Below are 22,542 nucleotides of genomic sequence, written 5' to 3'. Positions count from 1 at the left end.
GCTTCGCAGGAGACGGTTCTAAGGTCTCCATGCGCCCAAATCCAGCCTTTTTGCCAAAGCTTATATCTCCGTTCCATATGAACCAGCCGGTCGAGTTGATGGCTCTCGTTCCATCTTCCTCCCTTTTCCTCTCCAGAGGAACAACGGTTACACATGCTCTGCCCTGTGCGGGCATTGAGGTGTTATATTGACCGTACTAAGACCGTGAGGCAAACAGAACAACTGTTCATATGCCATGGTTCTAAGACCTTGGGTCAGCCGTTGTCACAAAAACACCTTTCCCACTGGATAGTGGATACTATTAAATTAGCCTATGAGTCTGCAGGCCTTCCACCGCCAGGGCAGTTGAAGGTGCATTCCACCAGGGTATGGCAACATCCTGGGCCCTCTTCAGAGGGGTGCCAGTGTCTGATATTTGCGCGGCAGCCAGCTGGGCTACACCGCATATCTTTATGAGGATTTACAGGTTAAACGTGCTGGATTCCTCTGCTCCATTATTTGGAGCATCTGTATTACACTCTATGGCACCTCAGGATGCTGATGTAGTGTCTAATACCCCACCTTAGGACAGGTGTCATTGCGAGCATAGACGCTGAGGCGCAGCTCCGCATATGCCTAGATGTATTGCCTACGCAATTGCGTTAGGATATAAGTCTGTCCTACTGCCGCGAATCCTCCCTCGCGACGGCTTGGGTACACTGTTCCCAAATTTGATGGTTATTTTCGAATTGAAAGGGAACAATAGGTTGCGGATGCAACCCCAGTTCCCTGAAAGAGAAAATAACCATCAACCCGCAATGTCGCTCCGGAAGCCTTCTCGGCCCGAAGAGCAAAAGAGGAAGAGAGTCTCTGCGCGCTGTGTATAGTAAGCTCCCAGGGGGGCGGGCTTACACGGCAGCTTTGTTATAAAGCTCAGCCAATCCCTACTGCCTGACGGCAATGTCCCATACGTTGATGGTTATCTTCTCTTTCAGGGAACCAGGGTTGCATCCGCAACCTATCGTTGTGCTGCAGCTGCCATGCTCAGTGTTCGTGACATCCTCATCTGACAGCATGGAACACAGACAGCTCTTATGATTTACATACCGCTTGTTCTGTAGTTACTGCGGAAAAGGGGACAGGGAGGGGGGCGGGGGCGGCGTGTCCCCCTCCATTGGACAGAGGGTGAATAACCTCAGGTGCGGTACATTAGTTGATGAGATACCGATAAAAAGGAGCGAGACTGCTTGCGGAGAGAATGGAGAGATACAAAGAAAGAGATCAGGATAAGAAGTTTGCTGGCGGCTGGTGATGACTGGAGAATTCGAGACAAGGCATGGGAAGAAAGAAACCATATGAACGTTGCTACAGGACTGCAGTCTGCACATAAATTAAGTAGCATCTCTGACTATTGTTTACTTTTTCCCCCTTTGAATAACTTTCGTGTTGCTCGGGTGTTTGTTTAAGACATTTTGTAGTTTCTAAACATTTCTTACTTACCTGCCATCCCATTTTAAAATTATGAACTATATTGGATCCGGGGTGGGAGGGTGTCGACACCCTCGCATTACACTAAAACCGATCTCTAATCACTATTGTTTTTGTTTTGGCGTGTAGTTTGCACATATTGTATTGCTATATTTAATTATTCTTTGTGTGATATTTGATTCGAATTATGAATTTGCTGTGTGTTGTGTGAATTCTTGACAAATACTTTTATAGGATAGGAGTGTGTGCGTGTGTGTGTGTGTGTGTGTGTGTGGGTGTGTGTGTGTGTGTGTGGGGGTGTGTGTGAGATCACTGAGATGTATCCTCAGATTCTTGCCCTGTGAGCTGAACTATCAGAGTATAATTGTTTAAAATAAAAATAAAAATATCTCTTTTATGATACAGGGTTGCCTTGTCAAGTTTGTTCACATTCTCCAACCGGACACTCCGGTATAATAAAAGGTGGTGGTAGCAGAATCGCTACACGTATAATTAATAATGAATCAGAGAGGGTTCATTACAATTCTTCAGTAAAAACACGTTTAAATTGCAGTGAGGTCTTTCTGCTATATTTACGATACTAAATACACCACAGCAAGCACATTGTCATATTTTCATTAGCACAATCTGAGCTGAATTATTAGTATTTTTTGTTTTGTATATTGCAATTAACTAAGCTGCATTACATAGTACACTTTCTAATTACAGTTCCAAGTATTTCTGTGTGTTCTAAATGGTCAGTTTGAGAAATAAACTTTGTTTTCTTTGCAACAGCTGACTCTGCTTTAGTACAAATCTCATGCTAAATACTGTTTTACATAATGGTAATGGTGGTAACACCGCTGTGTTGCATTTATAAACATTGACAATTGCTTTTAAAAAGAGATGTAGCATTTTTGTGCCTAACCCCTAAAAATAGCTGTGAAAATATGTTTGTTGCATTTGTAACCATTTCAGTCGCAGTTAGTAACCCTGTAATTTATCATTTCTGTGTTATTCAGTAATACAAACAGATTGATACATTACAATGGTGCGATTGAGGAAGCATTGTGTTTTGAGGAATTATATTGTCAAAAAATAACTGTTGGTGCATACCACAGGATGAAAACCACTGCTCTAGACTGGTACCAGACCACTTTGACTTTCCCACTTAGAAATAGACTTTCCCACTTAGCAGCCGATAGTGCATATCACCCTCCCCAATTTCATGTGTCCAACACGCCACCAAAGAATGAGATACACTGGCATAAGTATTTTAAGCTGCACAAAATAGAAATGGGTAACATAACATTGCCCTTCAATGGTTTGTTACCCATAATCTGTTAAATGAGGTAATGCCACTGTATAGTAAAAGTCACTTATTTTACATAATATTTGGACCTGTGCATCTCAAAAAAATATAAATAAATACCAAATATGTGAAACTTATATAGCTTTTCAGGCTTTCACATGCTGTAGACTGACAACAAAGATTTAACAAATGGGTAATTGTTGTAATGTTGAAACTAGATTAACTGTAATCTTTCCCAGCTCATTGGGGAGGAGAATATTGGGGCAGCATGGATTGGGTTGGTGGACCAAAATAAATTCATTCTAGGTTCATCCTCTAGTCTCATTAGAAGCGATAAGCACCAAAACATTTTCATTTCAGAAACATTTGTGAGGACACACTTGTGCACCTTAGAGTATGGCCCCAGTTTGTTCCCATGCTGTGCCAAATATTGTTGGGCATACAAATTGATGTGTTTTACCAAATATTCAAAAATTAACAACTAAAAAATGTTAATTTGAGTAAACACAGTTGTGTTCACACTGGTACCTGGTGTGCCAGAAAAAGGGTCATCTGGCACAAAATCACTCTGAGTCAGACTCTGTTAGGAGGTTAGCAACAGCATCTGCACTGAACCACCTTCTTGCCATTTTCTCCCCAAAATAAACCTCCACTGCTCAGTACAAATACAATTATATAATACAAATATGCAATAATAAAATTAGATCCTATACAATTACAACCTGTGTTGTCAGAGCAGAGGATATATATATATATATATATATATATATATATATATATATATATATATATATATATATATATATATATATATATATATTAAAGCCAAGCCATTTTAAAATTTAGTCAGACGCTTAACGTAAAGTTCATAAAAAAAGATAAAGGTAAAGGTTTTTTTTTTTTTTTTTTTTTTTTTAATTTTAATGGAGAGAAGAAGAATCAAATTAAACCAGTAATTGCAAATTGTTTTGGGGGATATGGGGAAAGTAGACAAAATCTAATCAATATACTATAAAGCAAAGTCTTATTTTGTGTGGGGTTTTTTGTATTTTCTTTTTTAACCAAATATAGAACACGAAAAAAGAATAATAAAAACATTTTTAAATGAACCAGGAGAAAAAAAAAAAATACAATCAAATTGTTGGGGGGGGGGGGGGTTATAGCCTGAGTTGGTTTTTCACGTGGACATTACAAATACAGTACTCTGAACAGGCCTGAAGCAGTTGAAAACAATTATCAATATTGCTGTACCGTATACAATTTCTGAGGCTTATTGTAAAATGGTGGATCATGTGCGACCTGATAAGATGTTGAAACCAAGGCACATTGATAAAATCGGCCAAAGAGAACTTCAGAGTTCAAAACGAAATGCACATTGGGTCAAACCCAGTTGTACTTGCGTCACCTGATGGACAACTTTCAAATTTACATATATTTTGGGATAAGTGCGTACATTCCCATGAATACATTTAATATGCTCCTGTCCCGTTATGTGCTTATGCCCCGGTGAGATTTAGCTCTCCTACATCAGGGACTGACTACACCCTGAATCCAAGAGAGCCTGGGTTTGTGTATCATCCACTGACATAGGAATAACAAAACTCGTCTGCTGGAGTGACTGATGGAATGGAACAGTCTGACCTGGTCGGATGACATCACATCCTATAGCGGGGCAATCCCTGTCAATGTGGTTCACCTCCCAGCTTGTTCCACACATCAGTGAACTGGTTTCTCACTTTAGCAGAAGGTTGAGACGCAGGAGCCATGTAAGGGGCTCGATAGTAGGGTGACCACGCAAGACCCTGGTACAACACTGCAGCAGCCAGTGGGAGACCCTACTCTGCCCCAGTACTCAGGCCGGGAGCTCCCACCGTCAAGCTCCATCCAAAGACTTGGCTACTGCTCCCCCCAATCCCTTTGCACTCCCGGGGGCCAATAGAGGGGATGATGCTGGAGTAGCGCTGCTTCCAGGCGTTGGTTCTGCTGCCTGATATTGCTCTGCCAGTTGGATCTCCCGATCCAGGGTTGCGGGTGCCTGCCGTTGTACCCACAAGCCCAGTCCCGGAGCCAAGCACTGCAGGAACCATTCGACCACGATTACCCCCACCAGCCTGGCAGTGGTGGTTGGTCCCAGGTTCAACCATCCCTGTGCGTAATCCTGCAAGCGGTGTGCAATGCCCCTGGGGTATTCCTCTGCCAAGAAGCTCTCCTCCCGGAATTTGCGCCAGTAATCCTCTGAAGTTGCACCAATGCGGTTGAGGATGGCAGCTTTCAGTGTGGGTTAATCCATAATCGCCACTGGATCCAGGGTCCTCGCCGTCGCCTGCGCCTCCCCCGTCAGCTGGGGCAGGAGGTAGCTAGCCCATTGCTCTTGGGCCCACCCGGCAGAGATCACTATGGTCTCAATTACCTCCAGGTATGCGTCCAGCCGATCCTCTGCCGTCCTTTTTGTTTGCCGCTGTAGCATTGGGTTAGGAGCAGCAGCCAGTGAATCCCAATCTGACACCACGTGTGGAAGGGTATGGATATTCACTGACGTGGGAGACAGAAGTGTAAACACCGCACAGGTGCCCAGTTTTATTGGTCTCTTTTTTGTATTTCAGCAGTGCTTTATTTCAGCCCGCAGAGGGCGCTGTTGTCTGTGGCCTGAGTACCGACAATGGTAATCAGATCTACCATATTACCAGTAACTGTACAGTCCATTGCTTCCGCACTCACAGGTGATCAAAAGAATATTGAAAACCAAAGGCGAAAGATAAAAAGGGAAAAAAATACAGTAATAAAACTACAAAACAAAAGTGTTGCTTACACAGTGCCCCCATTGCCACTATGCCAGTCAGCTCGAGTCTCCGTCCTACACTTCGCTGTGCACTATACACTGGGTTGGCCAAGGTTCCCCTATCTCTACACATGTCCCCTTGGGTACGTAATCATATATTTTAATAACCAGTTTATTTCAAGCTGGCTATCTTCCTCAGCCATGCTTGCCTGCTTTTGGTCACTCGTTCCAACCACCGGCCTTCTCCTCTAGTATCTCTGTGTATTCTAGATCACGGCCACCCAAATGCACAACCAAGAGCAGTACTTATGGGCCGAGCAATCCCCCAAGGCCCGCTTCTCAGCCACTCAGAGAGAGGAAAAGCCCACACACCCTCTTCCCCACCTCTGTGTCATCGCCATGACTGAGAGGCGGATCTTACGGGGATGCCGCCTTCGTCCTGCAGTACCACGCATGCACCAGACAGTCAGTACAGACCTCCCCTGTTACACTCCCATTAAATGTTTATTGGTTTTATGTTTTCTAAGACATTGTCTCATATAAATATGAGACAATGTCTTATAAACCATAATCGTCATCATCTGTTTCTTCTTCAGAGGAACTGTCATCACATCCCTTTGCCTGATTGTCATAGTCACAAAGTCTACACTTGAGGCCACTTGCTAAGCAAACACATTTAGGCAGTTTGCACCTCCTGGGACAGTTGCAGGCCAGTAGATCGAGCACAGCCTGAGGTATGGGCTGTCCTTCCATCCAGTCTATTGCAAGCTTCACTTCCCCATCCTGTGTTTCCCACTTACAGCCTCTCCCAATAGGGGTAAGTGTCTCTGGATCTTTTTCCAGACACTTCCTCCATATTGCAACCTGGTAATCGGCCCATTTGGTATGTTTATTTAAACAGTTTCTGCATGGGGGCAGTTGGTGACTCTCAATCTTACCATTCTTCACACAGAACAGGTGATATCTCAAATCATTTACATTCACTGTAGCAGATTTGGCTACATAGAGAAGGCATATGAACTTATCCAATTTGCCATCAGCTCCTCAGACAGATCCAATTCCTTCCCCAACTCTGAGGCTTCCTATGCATAATTGTTGGCACTCAGGATTTTGAGGGCACTTACTTTCCCTTTGCCTGAAATGTGCTGACTCTGTGACATCCTGTATATGCATGAGGGCCTGACAAGCATTTGTGCCACAGCAGCTACTATTTTCTCCATGTCAAGGACATGGGTCCTGATGCAATCTTGGAATGCCAAGCATATGATGAAAACATCAGTGTCCTCTGGGCTTATAGTTACCACTTGGTAGCCTTCTTCAACAGAATGTGCTGCATGTAGCAACAAGCTACCATTTGCTTCCTGTTGTGTACTATTGAGATAAGGCACCTCCTTGTTATCTTGTACCATTTGTCATCAGAAGTTGCAAAGAGTACCTTATCCTTAAGTCTATCAGTGTACCTTTTTTCCACTCATTCACCAAAAAGGAGATGAGGCTTGTTTTTTTCTGACTTGGCTGAGAAATTTTCTCCACTGTCTTACAATTTGTAAGGCTGTGATGCTTTATAGCTGGAGTCAAGGCTTTTCCCCTCTAACTGTTCTTTCACTGTTCTTTACAGATGTTTCCCGGTATGTGTCAAACACCACATAAATCTTTTGACTCACTTACGTCTGTCATCTGAAGGTTGTGGCTCTGTGCCATCAAAATGATGCAACCAAAGGGTGCCCTGTCTGCTTTCAGAATTATTGTCCTCCCATTGCTCTTCACCTCCTTCTTGCATGCAGTGTTGAAGGTTTTCAGCTTGTTCATTCTTCATTGGCGGTTTGCTCTCAAGTCTCTAAGTTCTGAAGTCAGCAAAACTTTGCTTCCCTATTTCATATGCCTTCATTGGGTCAGGCTATTTCCCGAAAAGTTGCTTTTGCTGTGTAGATAATATGTCGAGTCAAAATACGACAAAGAACCTGATACAAATACAAAAAACTGATTTCAGTTCAAAATAAGCCCTTGAAGCAATTTCTGAAGGGTCAATAAAATACCTACTAATCAAAGGAAACGTTTTATTATCATTCTGCATTGAAAATAAAAGTTACCCATAGGTAAGATAGCCACCAATTATGTTCAAGTAGGCTGTACATTACATTTAACAAGAATGTCACATGAAAGATATTTTAATTGTGTAATATAATAAAATTAAAACCATATGTTGTGTAATAACTCCTTGATGAGCGACCCCGAGTGAAAAATGATAATCCTTGCAGAAACTTATAAATAATGCAGAAACTCGTAAAATTCGGTTCAGAAAGTATTTCATTTGCATTTATTGTACAGGACACATTTTTATCCACCCCTATCAAACAGATTTTTTTTTGTTCATTTTCGCCAGTTTTCATCAAAGTTGTCAAGCTTTTTTGTATACATATGAGTGTTAGCGCATAAAAAAAGTGTGATGTGCTTGTGCTGCAGTCAAGAGGAAGGGCTGTGATTGTTTGGTTTTGGTGGATAACAAAATTAATTTGGACCGATTGTGCCTTTGCTTAGTATTTACTGTCCAATAGAACTACTGTGTTTTAATGCCTGTATAGCTGGAAGCTGACTGGCTGATGATATTGAATCTTTTTTTAAATCACGATATATTGCTTTACGTAGATTAGGGTGCTTACCTTAATGAAGTTGCCGTGGCTTTACATGTGGGAAAAAAAGTGTTTTGTTATAGCCATATATTTGCTATTCTTCCAAGAGAAGAGGTAATATTAATGCTCAGTTTTTATTGGTAAGAGTTAGGGACTAGAGAATAATGACAATGGTAATAACAAATAAACATAGGATATTGCAATAGTTTATCGATCGTCTGTTTCTATACAAAGACAGTGTTGATGTAGGTCTAAAGGAAAAAATATGTTTAATGTAAAATATATGAACGTTCATTGTAAAAAAGTATGAATGGAATGAATGTTAAATAAGAGTTTATTTTTGTATAAAATCATTCCAGGTGTAGTAAATGTTTACTGAATAATTCATCCTGTTAGGAGTAGGCAGGGCTGGGGCTTATTTAATGCCATGTCATTCGTGATCTTGTCTCTGTGAACGTCAGTCATTTTGTGTATAACCTGTTAGTCTGTGAGCATCAGTTGTCATTTGTGTGAAGTATCCTTCCTATGCCAAAATAAATATTTATGCCTGTGAAAACTACCAAGTTGTTGTTTCCTGTGTTCCAAAAACCTCTATGTTCTCGAGCTGATAAATGTGATTGTGGGTAAGCTCAGACCCTCACACTGTTACATTACTATTTACAAAGTATTACTTGTTTTCTCATATAATAAGACTTTACATGTACAAATAGAGGTGCTTAAACGGCTATCAATATCAGAGGAAATATCTTCTTAAACCAGTAGTGAATAATATGCTGCACATTAATTATAATAAGGATGTTTCCCTACTTGCATTTCTGTGTACAAGGTTTTTCAAATATGCTCTGTCAATAGCATCATGTTATGCTTAAACAAATTTACCAACTGTCAAATAGCTTTATAAAGCTGTGAAATGTTATAAAACTATCAAATAACTTTATAAAAGTGTCAAATGCATCAAATGTCATGCAGTGCATTCATCATCTAAAATACACTATCATGATTTAATCATAACAATCCATATGCCGTACTTGGCTTCTCTGGGAACTCTGGAGAGGGTAAACCCCTCGACACCCTCTCAGATGGCAATGCGACAGGTTTAGGCATGTTGGCACACCTGCACCTCATATACAGTATCATAAACAGCAACATTCCCCAGTACTGATCAATCCACGGGGTCTGTGTACAAATATACAACAGTTTACCATCGGTAACCTAAAACTGAATGCAAAATCAATTTAACCAAAGAACTAACTACCATGGAAGAATCTAGACAATATATATATATATATATATATAGGACGAATGGGATTTGATGTACTCTTTCTCGAGTGTGTAAGACAATCAACATTCCTTAATTGACGGAATTATTAACTGCTAAGAAAAAGTAATACAATTAAGAGACTAAATAAGTAAGTAAATAAATAAATAAATAAATAACTTTATTTCCAGAAGTCTGATTCTGTTTAAATTTGGCAGGTAAGAGAGAATGACAAAATTTGCTATCGGCTCAGCAATAAGGTTAGGTGGCTGTGAGAACATGGTGTGGAAACAAAAGTCACAGATCTGTTGTTCATTACTGTAACTTTTTATAATGTCTGTCTATAAAATAAAGTAATGTATTTTCTTCCTTTTCATAATTAGTGACACTAACAATTGCTAATTATTATTTTGTATACAACATTCCATGTGGAATTAAACCCCCTAACCTAGTTTAAAAATATAATTGTATGCACAAAAACAAATGTTGTGCAAGCCAAACCTGTTAGCAGAGATTAAAAAACACACTTGATTGAAATGATCTCCAAACAGCAAACTTCTTGTATCACATACTTGATTATGAAAATTGGTTCCAATATCAAAATAAAAGTTTATACTTATATTTTTGTCTCTTAACATGACTCTGCCTTAATCTATTTGCATAAACTTCTGTATGTGACCAAAATCAATATTCTTTTGAGCCACAAGAAATGTGATCAGTGAATTAACACATAAACACAACAATGTGTAACAGAAATACTGGACTGTCAGGCCACCACTCTCTTCCCCTAAACGGGTTTGAATGACTCACCACAATTACTCTAAAAACATCTATAATCCTATGAAAGCTCTATCCATTTAATACAATACAACATAATAAACAACGTCATTGAATATGATCTTAAAGTAACCCACTGACATTATGTGCAGTGTGTAAGCTGACCATAGTGTACATGATTCTCTGGCCATATCTAGGTCATTTCCTGTCTTAAGTTCTCATCATTTATTAAATGGGAAGCTTTAAAGCATTATAATAAATGTAGTATCCAAGATCTCTTTGTAGATTTGCCTGGTTGAAAGCTGTATAGGTTAGCTAGTGAGGGCTGTTGTTTTATATTGTGACCTATGAGACATGCTGGTTCATTGCCATTCAGTACATTTATAAGATAAATGCCATACTACTTGCCAAACTGTGTGAGGACAACATAAGATATGCAGCTTATTCTGGTGTCACCCATTGAGGGGGATATAAAGTGTTAATAGAAGTTTTATAGAAACCTTTTTGAGGATGTGTTGTAAGTGGTCATTGAAATAACAACACTGAATACAATACAATTTAAAAAATAACATGTTATAACATGTTATAAAAATAAAATAAATACCTATTTTTACATGATTCATAAATAGAACCACTTAAAATGGATCTGTAAACTAAATCATTTTAATTTTGGGTGGTGTTGTCCACAGTTGTTTCCTACAGTAACCTGCAATGTGGTAGTTGTGTTATGCCCCTTTATTTATGGAAAAATGTAGCGTATAAACACACCAATATCTTAACACTCATTATAATTATCAGAACTTTCATCATTCAACTACATTCCCTCAAGGCTCTCAGCTATCCCATATTTCAACTGGTTGGAAGTGCTTGAGCGACTGCTTCTGCATCACTGCATAATAAAACAGTGTTCTGATCTGTAATGTTACAACTCTGCTACAGTGGATAGACATCTTTGGTGTAACCAATATAATCTCCCTCTGCTATCCTGCTGTCCTTACTTTAATTGGGGCTGATATGAGAACTCCCTCCCATGTGTTCATTAATGAGCTCTTTACCACATTACATTACATCAATGCAACTCATTAATCAAACATGTTCTTCTGAACGATTAATAGAAACCTGTCCCCTTTGGAACCAGTCAATGTCAATACTACATGGCCAAGTTTTGGGGCCTACATCATCAAGAGATGGATGTTCTTGCTTGTTAAAGTATTTTGTGGTTCTTGTTTGTCTGCTAAAGCCTAAAGGTTTGTACACTCTTGTTGTTGGCACCATTAAAGTAACTAATAGGTCTAAGAGAGGAAAGTGCATTCTAAATATATTTACAATATAATTAATCCCCAACCCATTTGAATGGCTTTTAATAGACGCTTGGAGGTAATCCAATCTAAACTGATTGTGTTATTTACCATCTGAGGTCAAACCAGGAGGTACTCCATGTCACAGATCCTTGTTACTATATATGGGAGGTGATAACATCTGGCCCACCTGGAATTCAGTGGCTAGTGTTATACTAAGTATTGGTACAGATGAATACATACATATTGTGAGATCATTAGTATTGTTAGGTCATTCATCAGATATGGGTAGGGGGGCCAATAGGAAAAGGTACCGCATGCCAGAATGTATCAATGTTTACTCATATAAAACTGCCTTGTTGACAGTTTATACAGTAGCCTGGAAAACAAATCCAGTCACAGGGACAGGCACAAAAATGAATGCACCTCAGGATAACTAGTAGCAGTGAGGGCTTGCCTGATCACCATGATAGCAACAAAATTTGTTTGAAATAAATTGGACAGTAACAGCATAATTTTCAAATAAATTATAGACAATAAACAGCATGATTTTCAAAAGGGGCAAAATAAGAACGAGGTCGCAAAGTGATTTCTAAAAGCTGATTTGGGTCACTATGTATCTGGCTTTCAAAGGGTTTAGATGAATTGAGTTGTGAATTCACTTGCTGTTGCTTTAAAAATATAAATCAATTGATGTGGTTACATTAATCAGGTTTTAAAAATAATTTTTAGATCTAGTCCTTATTTTGCCCCTTTTTAAAATCATGCAGTAGTTGTTCTTATTCTATCCAGAAAAAAAAGTTATGTGACTGTCACAGAGTGGTTAAAACAATGATTTGAGATAAACACTTAAATCGTACTCTTTGTAACCATGATGTAAAAGACTGTCTGTCAGATTCAGGCTCTAATATACTATCTTTAACATCATAATTTGAAGCTACTTTGCATTATGAATGCTCACATAAATAAAGTGTCAAACTCTGATTAACAACAGTGCGACAAGGTTAAACGTTAAAAAAATGTCAGATATTACAATGTCAGAATACTGTAGGAATACAGTTATAAATATTTACTAAAAGTTTTCATTCAACAATGACCAAGAAAACCAAAAATGTCTTTGGTATTAAGCTTCTGAAGACATACTGGTACCTAAAATAGGTATGCAAGAGACATACATTATAGTTTGATGTTTAACTTTGTATTTAAAACTAAAAATATCTATTCTTTTTAACAAATTATTTTCATATATTATAAAAATAACACAAGTTCAATGTGATTATAATTTCCCTCTCTAGGCTCTTGTGACTTAATGTTTGCCATTGCACAAAATCAGTTTTGATATTAAAAATCTAAATATGTAGAATGCAAAAGGGTAAACCATAACTCTCAAATTTAGCTTATATACCACCTGAGCACTACAAATCACTTTGCATCTAACAGGTTTTCACTTGTGAACTCAAAGCAGTACCGACCAAAGACCATTAAGATAAGAACCCAGCTGGCTCCAGGCTTCAAGCCTTTGCATGTTATTTTCAGACATGTCACAACTCTGGTATCTCCAAGAATCAATATCATAAAGATTCCATTTGTTAAATGTTGGACCTCATTCATTCATTTATTTAAAAGTGTATGTTGTTACTTTAAAAGACCATGAAAATATCAGCTACAGGTATTTCCTAAAAAGTGTTATCCGTGTAACCAAAAATGTGTAGAGATTTATTAATTTTTGTTTCCCTGAGCAACTGCAGAAAGTAAATTGATTGACATTAGCAGGTTTACGACTACTCCCACAACACACCTTGCTATGCAGAGGTGTTAGCAATAGCTAGTTTTGACTGGGTAATGTATGTTAGCAAAAAAGACACATTTGCTGTGGAGTACCTTAGGACAGTAGAGTGCAACAATATAGGTGAAGTGTACTTAAACACATTTCAAGAATACTTAAACACCTGGCTGTAGGAGTTCAGTGTATTTAAACACCTGGCTGTAGGAGTTCAGTGTATTTAAACACCTGGCTGTAGGAGTTCAGTGTATTTAAACACCTGGCTGTAGGAGTTCAGTGTATTTAAAAACCTGGCTGTAGGAGTTCAGAACCAACTTAATAAGGGTTAGGGTAAGGGTTAGAAAATAACACATGACTTAAAGGAGGGAGGATGCCTGCAGCTACCTTTAGGGAATGTAAACAATGGTATTGCTTTTGATTAGGTACACAAGAGTAAGCTTGGGAAGAATTACATTTAGTCACCAAACTCATATTTCACAAAGTAAAATATAGGATGATTATATCCAGCAACCTAAAATGTACTTGGTGTAAAAATGTATGAAAAAGCAACATACAACATACAACATCTATACATATATATATATATATATATATATATATATATATATATATATATATATATATATATATATATATATATATAAATCAGCTTTGCCAATGCAGTGAAGATGTGACATTGGAGGAATGCAGGATCACGCTATTTTTTCTCATAGAGACTGCCACCACAGCTGGCACAATTAGATGGCACGCATTTTGTTTAAATTTCAACAGCAGGATATGTCCTTGGGATGTGAACGTTTGTATTCAAGGACACCTCAAGGGGCAGCAAGCATGCATGCATATGTAGTACACAGCATTCTAAAACAAACACCACACTATCTTGAAGAAAAGTTATTATACATCAGCAGAATCATGTGCTATTTTCCTTAAACTGAAGAGAAATCAAGATTTTTTTAACTGATCTAGTTTTCAACTCAAAACGTGCAACACAAGAAAGTGTTTTCTTATGTTTAAACACACATCAGAATCTATATGTAGGCTGCAAATGAACAATGTATGTTGGAATGAATACAACCCCCAAAAATTGAATGAGTATCTGTAAACTACCAGCTTTCTGCAATACAATATTTAATGGAATGAACACAATAACTTGCAGTTGCCACCCTCCAAAACCCAGTAGTAGTGCAATATACATTATGTATACAGTCATCCATTTTTATACTGTACCAAATAACATAAGACGGGTGCCAAACTGACTCCACATGAGGGTGAAATATAACAAGTGTCATAAATACAATAAAGTATAAAAATTGCCGGTTAGCAAATTACAACATGAAGGATAACTTCAAAGATAAGACATAGTTTTCTGCAATTGTATTGGTTATTAGCATCTTGCTGGCTGTAAAGTGAGAGTAACTGTGAGAGAATTTCTGGACTGTTTAACAAGTGTGGGACTCAAACTGGCAAACCAATAGCAAGTAAAGATTTTGAGATTTAACCCTGACTGCATTAAACCTCCAAAATCAATTCATTAGTCGATTGAGATAAACAGTTCCTAGACACCAAGCAAGCATGAGACTTGAGTGCTTGCCCCTCAGAAATGAATGAGCATCTGTAAACTACCAGCTTCTAGCACGGTGGAAGCCTAGTCTAGAAAATGAGATATACTATCAGACTTCCCCTGTGCCTTCCTGCACTGATAAACCCAGTGCACAAAGCAGCTGTTTTAAAAGATACTTATCACTTGGAGTTGTTTATATTTCTACAATAAATTGAATTGCCATTATATTGAGTAAGGTAAATACGGTGTGTGTAGAACATTAAAACAGACAATCAAGGAAACCATTTGAAAGCTTAGAGCTTTAAATAACATTTCAAAATGGTCCCAACCTAAAAGCAGTCTATAACAAAATGGTCCAGATGTCACCACATACAATGTGTTCTGTAGTATATGACAAAAGCTACTATCCACAGATATATATATATATATATATATATATATATATATATATATATATATATATATATATATATATATATATATATATATATAAGAACCGGGCCCTCTAACTAAACTACTTTAATTGCCTGACCTAAACAATATTTTTAATTGACATGATTTGTATTAATTTTTTTAAATATTTTGTCCCTGTTGTTTGTCTGAATAGCACCTGTATTATATGCCTAAACTCACCTAAGGTATGGGAGGTAGTCATTCATTCATTCATTCATTCCTAGTGGGCATTATAAAGTGACTGAATTCCTTCCAATCTAATTTCCACCCGGTTAACCCTTCCATCAATGCTTTCAGGGAGTTTTGATATTTTTAAAGGGAGTATGGATTCAGTAAGGTTGTTTTTTAATCCTTTTCATAAATCTGATTGACGCAGAATGCCATATTTTCCAATATACGTAACAAAAAACGTTTAAAATTGTAATACAAATTGTTATTAATATTATTGGGCAGAAGATATAGTGAGTATTAGATTCTGTGAATATAAAGTATCTGTCAGTAAAACAGAAAAACGTTCAAGCCAAAAACAACACATTCAGAACAAAAATGACGAGGTTAATATAAATATTACGCGTGTATGTTTATTGCTGTTTTTTTGTGTACACATAATTTTCACCAGCATTTTTTTTTTTCAATATAATAAAATACACTATTCTTCAATATTTATGTACAGATTGTATTAGTAATGTTTGCACTACCCTCTTTTTTGGCTTGAATGTTTTGGTTCAAGGTTTTTCTGTTTTTTTTTTGTTTTTTTTGTTTTTTGTTTTTTGTGTGTGTGTGTGTAAATGTGTAACAAAACTAAATGTAAATACAGGAAAGCTGAAACGTGATTATTGTTATATTTTTATTTTATTATTATTTTTTTAAATGATATTATTTTAAACAGAATTCCTAATTATATCAGATGAGGATTTTTTTTTTTTTCTACAAATCCGATATCGGTAACTGTAATATTTGCAAGTTGCGTCTGCTGAACTGCAGTGTTCAAACGGCTTTAAACAAAAAGTAGGGCTTGCTTTATCCAATACTATTGGATACTATCAAATGAAAGCCTGTATTTGAGACAAAATGACTACTGTAAAACATAACTTTAAACGCACACACCTCTGCAATTAAATAACATCAACGTTCTGATGCTTCAGTATTGGTTTTTTTTTTTTTTTTTTTTTTTTGCCAAGTCATTATGTTTAAAACAGTTCATAATAGTAAATCGTCTTTTCAATGAATATGGTATTAATAATCGTGTAGGCTTTAATGCCGCTCCACTACATCACGTGGCATTAAAGACATATTGGTCATTAACTACCAGGAATGGACTCATGAACACTTATTTACTTGTTTATACCACCTATAAAAAAACAAACAAAAATAACAAACAAAAAAAAAAAAACCTTTTTTTTTTTAAATCACCCTGAAAAAAAACCCACAACAATATCCCACACCAGCTTCGCATTAATTTTCTCTGCCATTTCTTTGTTTTATTTATCCTTCAAAGAAGCTAGTCACATGACCTTTTACATCGCTTTCGTTTGTGGATTTATTCTATGACGTAATGTTGCTCTTACAATATCAACAGTCCTTAAACAGTTGCTTGCAACAAAGTAGCGTGTACGTCACTTTCTTCTACAAAAAGTGTCCCTTTCTACATTAGTGTCCCCTCGGCTTAACCCAATTTCCCCTTTTTTGTTTTTTTTTTTTTTTTTTTTTTTTTTTTTTTTTTTTTTAGTCCAGCCGAGCCTGAACCCCATATCCTTTTTCACACCAGTGAAGTAGAGGAAGCACAGGATTAGAGTAGCAATACTGAACATGCAGTCTACATATTATATATGCTATTAAATACACCAGCATATATTTTACAGTGGTTCAATACGGATTTTACACTCTTTCTAATGAGATTGAAACATTCAATAACAGTTCTTTCAGTAAGAATACTGTATACTGTGATGTATATATTAAGATGTATACTCCGCTGTAGATGACAAGTGAAAAGTCACTCTGTTTCTTTGTCCCACTTGTCTCATACAGCGCACAGCATCAATTTGTGTTATTTATCAGTTCTAGGTAAAAGTGAGAATTATGAGAAGAAGAAGAATCCTCACTTAACACACATTATTGTCTTATTTTAAATGTAAACCACTTAAGGGAAATTATCCATTCACGGCTGACAGAACAGACCAAAGGTGAAAAGCAAATATGCCTTTTTAGTTTGGTTTTGGCTGCCACTATAGCCCGTCCTTACATATTAATCTTTCCTCCCAGAAGCCCTGAATTTTACCTCACATGAATGAAAAAATAAAAAGACTAAACATACAAGATAAAAACATAGCTATGTGTTCAAAATGTTCATGTAAGTGGGAAGTATAATGAAAGCGTGGACACAATGAATTTACTCTAGAGGGAGCCAAAAATGCATTTTGTAGACAGGGCGAATGCCTTTCAGAACCTTTTATCTGGACAGCTCCGTGTATCATTCTCTTCGGCAATGGGTCCAATGTTTTGTTACTTGTAAAATAACATAAGATACAGAAGAATTGATTATTTTGCGCATAATCTAATTAGGAGAATTGCATAAGATTGTAGACGTCAGGGCAATATATTTAAATAGAACACAAATGCGTCTAGTTGAATAACGTTTTTCTTTTGTTAGGTGGCTACTAAAGAGATAGACAGAAACAATAAATAATAATAATAATAATAATAATAATAATAATAATAATAAATAATAATAATAATAATAATAATAATGTATTCGGCGAGTGATGGACATGATTAAATATGTGTACTTGATTATATATATATCCAAGTACATCATCACTTTACAATTACGAAGTTAAGTTTTTTTTTTTTTTTTTTTTTTTTTTTAAGTGTTTGGTTAGAAATAATCTTTATACATGTGTTGTGTCAGGTGATTATATATATATATATATATATATATATATATATATATATATATATATATATATATATAATGATGTTTTTATGGATATATATATATATATATATATATATATATATATATATATATATATATATATATATATATATATATATATATTTACAAAACTGCCATTCAACATTATTTTGGCACGTTGTCTAAATTAATAATGAAATGGTGGGGTTGTTTCATAATACCTACCTGGTTTGTAAAAATCATTGCGTTTTGGGGGGTAAACAGTTGCACCACAATATGAAGAATAGAGGTCACCAATCCAGCTAGTATAGCCCACGTCAGTGGCAATGGAAGCATACTGTAAGTGGCAAAGAGAGTGAAGAGCACGTAACCGATACCATCCCCAAGGAGGCCATACCCAAGTCTTGATGCCAAAATTTGAGTGGCCATAGTCCCCCAAGTCACCACACCGCTGTATTGCAAGTAGCTGTGAGAGGTCGTGTCTTTCCTAAACACCACTAAGGCACATATCAGCACCTCAATGCATGTGAAGAAGCCCAGTAACATCCCTTTTATTGGGTCCATTGGGGCAGAAGCCAAGGTAAGGTGAAGAACCAGTAGGGTGAGCTTGGTAAGCACATCCAGGATGTTCATGACTACCACTGATTTACGTCTCTGTCCCAAGAAATAACGCTGGTAGAGCCTCTCTAGGTCCCTGGATTTAAAAGAGTTTCTCAACGTTGGGAAGATGACTCCTCTGTAGGTGTATCCCCAGTTAAGGAAGAAGTCCGAGTTACTCGGGGCACAGTCTAGTTGCAGGAAGCCCAAATCACTACTTGCCCTTTCCGGGAACACCTTGGTCCCACCATTGTTATGCCTGTCCCCTATTGATGTTTTGCTTGCAGACTGCTTTCTAATGCTTTGGCTGTAGGAGTCGTCCGAAGTTGTGGTTTTGGTGCTGCTTTGTTCGTGTATAAATCTTTGCTCTGTAATGTGCCTGACAGCATTTTGCCAAAGAAGTCTTTTGGGTCTTGTGCTGCTGTTACTGATCGAGGTTTTGTTAATGGTATACAGCTCGTCATTTGCACTTGAGCATTTAACTTCAGATAATTCCATTTTTTGAAACAGTTTCAGCGTACTACTTTATTTAAAAAGAAAATCTAAGCAAATATACGGGTTGCTTTTTTATTTTCCATTCTGAAACCAATGGCACATGTATCCTTGTATTTGGGGATGATCAGATTGAATAAATCTGACATAGATCACATTCATAAGTCCTTTCTCCAGGAGTTTAATTTTAAAAACTGCCGCAAAATGTTGTCTATTTTCGAAAAATTGTCACGTCTCATTTTAAATAAGCAACACACTACTCTTTAGTCTAGGTTACAAAGCTTTGGATTGTATATATTTTTATACGGTTAACATCCAATAGTAGAACGTGTACGGACATTGTGCCGACTGTGTAATCACTCGCAATAGACTTAACATTTAACAAGATTTATTAAACCCATTTTATCCAAGGTAATATTTAGCAGCAGTCTGTTCATAATATTCAGAAGTAACTTTGAAGATGAGACCACGGTAGTTATACAACACTGCGGTACTGTTGCATACAGTCCACGGTAAAGAAGTTTATAAACCCATTTTTGCTAAGTTTAATAAGTTAACACTTTTATTAGTGTATTCCATGTAGCTGCATGTATAGACATTACGTTGTTATCTAATAATTAATATAATCAGGTCTTTCAATTTGATCAATTTGATATCTGCAGTTTATCAAACAATATGTTCAAATAAAGCATAGCTCATAACTATTACAGTAGAATGCTTCCATTTTGAACAATCGGTCCAACTGTGTAAGTTGTATATAAATATATTAATCGCATGGAATTTTGTGCCAAGGTCTTCAGATTTGCTTGAAAAAATCTTCAACTTGTTCTGTTTATGTACACATACTCTGTTGCATATTCTCATAACGAAAAACGGTTGTGAATTTGATTAGCAAAGTTAGATGTTTTCCATCAATAAGACCGTTTATCTTCAAAATGACTTAACATATGGCCAATGTACAGATAGCTGAATAATACTCCAGACGAGCCTTGTTACGAAAGACGATCCACAAGCAATACGTTTACCATACTTACATTTAAGTCCTTCTGAACCAAATCAATACTTTTCCAATGAAAAAATAAATATCCAAAAAAGCATCTGACTGTAACCATGTAGCAAAAAATGCGTTTCTTTCCCTGTGTGTGGTTTTCACTGGCGATTTGTATGCAGGATAATAAAAGGGAGCCGTGCTTCCTCTCTTGGCTAGAATTAATGTTGATAGCATTAGAGCTCAGTATAGACTGGATTAGCGGAGCAAAGACCTAGGCTGAGGAGGTAGGGCAAATGGTGTCAGCTGGGTCCATATGACGTCACCCTATATAAATACACTTGCATTCCTTTGTCATTAATGATAATACTGCAGCTGGAAGAAAGATAAACCAAGTTACCAATGAGAGAGGGAGAGAGGAAAATAGGAAAACAGGTTTTATAGTTATTTGGCACACATACTTTGAAGTACAGTATGGTACCTTCAAGCCAGGGTCCCCAGAATATGTTACATAAATAAAATGACTCATGCAGACCTGTTAACCTGCAGACCTTATTTACCAGGACTCTACCGTTTTTTGGACAATTCTCCCACACAACTACTGGACAGATTTTCTCTCATATTTTGCTAAAAACACTGTACTGTTAAACCCCTTTATGTCAGCAAGCCTTTAATTTCTGCAAATGGGATGGTTGTAATACCTTTAGTTTCTCCAAATCAGAAGCAAGCTAGAGTGCCATCACTCACTGGGCACATGCTCAGTTCAAGTCTCTGTCTGCCTGTGGAAGAGGAGCTGTCTGTGCCAAGCCCTGAGATTTTATCTACAAAAATCGATTTTTGACCTAGTAGAGTCAATTTTTTCCACAATTTCTTTTTGTGATTAATATATATATATATATATATATATATATATATATATATATATATATATATATATATATATATATATATATATTTTTAAATAGTAAAAGTAGACACGATCTATGTCCTTCTAATTGACACAATTGATTGCTTTTAGTTTTGTTGTTTCTTCCAGGAACCTTTAGTTTAGTAATGTCTACCTGGGATGGAGCCAGTTGTAACACGTGTTACAATTGACCCCATACACCATTAGCTGAACTATATTTGGGCACATGAATCTTGCACTGAAGGAAACAAAATGTTCATATATCATAATTGTGACTCAGAGTGACATATTCTTGCTTGATAAGGCCTATAATTTTAGGGATGTTAAATTTTAAAAGTAGAACAACAAAAAACAATTGCCTTATGTGAACATGTTATTCTTTTAATAGATACACAGTTTTTGAGTTAAATAAAAACACATATATTCGCTTCATGTTTTGATTTTATTGATTAAAACTTTCAATTCTTGAGTTCAATTAAATGTGTTGTTATTTATTTAATTTTTCTTCACAGAATGTTACATCTGACCCCATCCCTGTTACAACTGACAATGGCCATGGGGTCAATTGTAACATCGGACGCCTAACAATTCAGGCCCTCTTGCCATATGTATATCAACTCTTAAAACAAGATAACTATGGTGATTGGTAGAGGACAGATGTAAGTTGTTCGGTCAAACTAGCTCTAATCATCTGTGCGTAATGGAGAAAGATAAAAAATGTTACAACTGTCCACAGTCTCCCATATATATATATATATATATATATATATATATATATATATATATATATATATATATATATATATATATATATATATATATATACACACACACACACATTTTTGCAAGCTTCTTGGCCAACAACATATTCTCACATATGAATGTTAGAAAAAGGCATACCTTCTGTAAACTATGCATGACTGATTTTAACGGTGAGACATGGGAGCAATAATTGTAGTAAGCATGGAGAGCACAAAAACACCAAAAAGCCAGTGATACTCTGAATCAGGGCGAGCAGGCCTGTTCCTGTAATTTTTAAAACGGGGTCTCCCCCTCCGCCCCTGTGTTATTTTGTGTTATGTATATATATATATATATATATATATATATATATATATATATATATATATATATATATATATATATATATATATATATATATGATGTAAATGACGGCGTAGCTGTGTTGTGTTTTGTTGTTATTTTTGTTTTTATTTTGAAACGTGCTCTGGCAGAGGCGAGGGAGTAACTCGTCCTCTGCCAGGAATGATTAAACCTTGTGCAGAAAGTTGCCATCTCCCGAATTAATTAAGTGATTGATTTGTTGCTAATGGTCACCTGTATAAA

The 22,542-nt window shown here is 36.7% G+C and overlaps 1 protein-coding gene across 1 annotated transcript in view; it reads right to left on the bottom strand.

Annotated features, from left to right (window-relative positions):
* Window positions 1–20,485, bottom strand: part of adcy8 (adenylate cyclase 8 (brain)) — a 190,424-nt gene extending 169,939 nt beyond the window's left edge. The window contains exon 1 of the mRNA XM_041241855.1: window positions 18,437–20,485. Within this exon, the coding sequence (XP_041097789.1) occupies window positions 18,437–19,306 (870 nt within the window). The 5' untranslated portion in view covers window positions 19,307–20,485. The remainder of the gene's footprint in view (window positions 1–18,436) is intronic.
* Window positions 20,486–22,542: the final 2,057 nt, after the last annotated feature.

The sequence above is a fragment of the Polyodon spathula genome, chromosome 3 (genome assembly GCF_017654505.1).
Source record: "Polyodon spathula isolate WHYD16114869_AA chromosome 3, ASM1765450v1, whole genome shotgun sequence".
Taxonomy (NCBI): Eukaryota; Metazoa; Chordata; class Actinopteri; order Acipenseriformes; family Polyodontidae; genus Polyodon; species Polyodon spathula.
The sequence above is the reverse complement of the archived record's forward strand: the minus strand, read 5'-3'. Positions and strand labels throughout refer to the sequence as shown.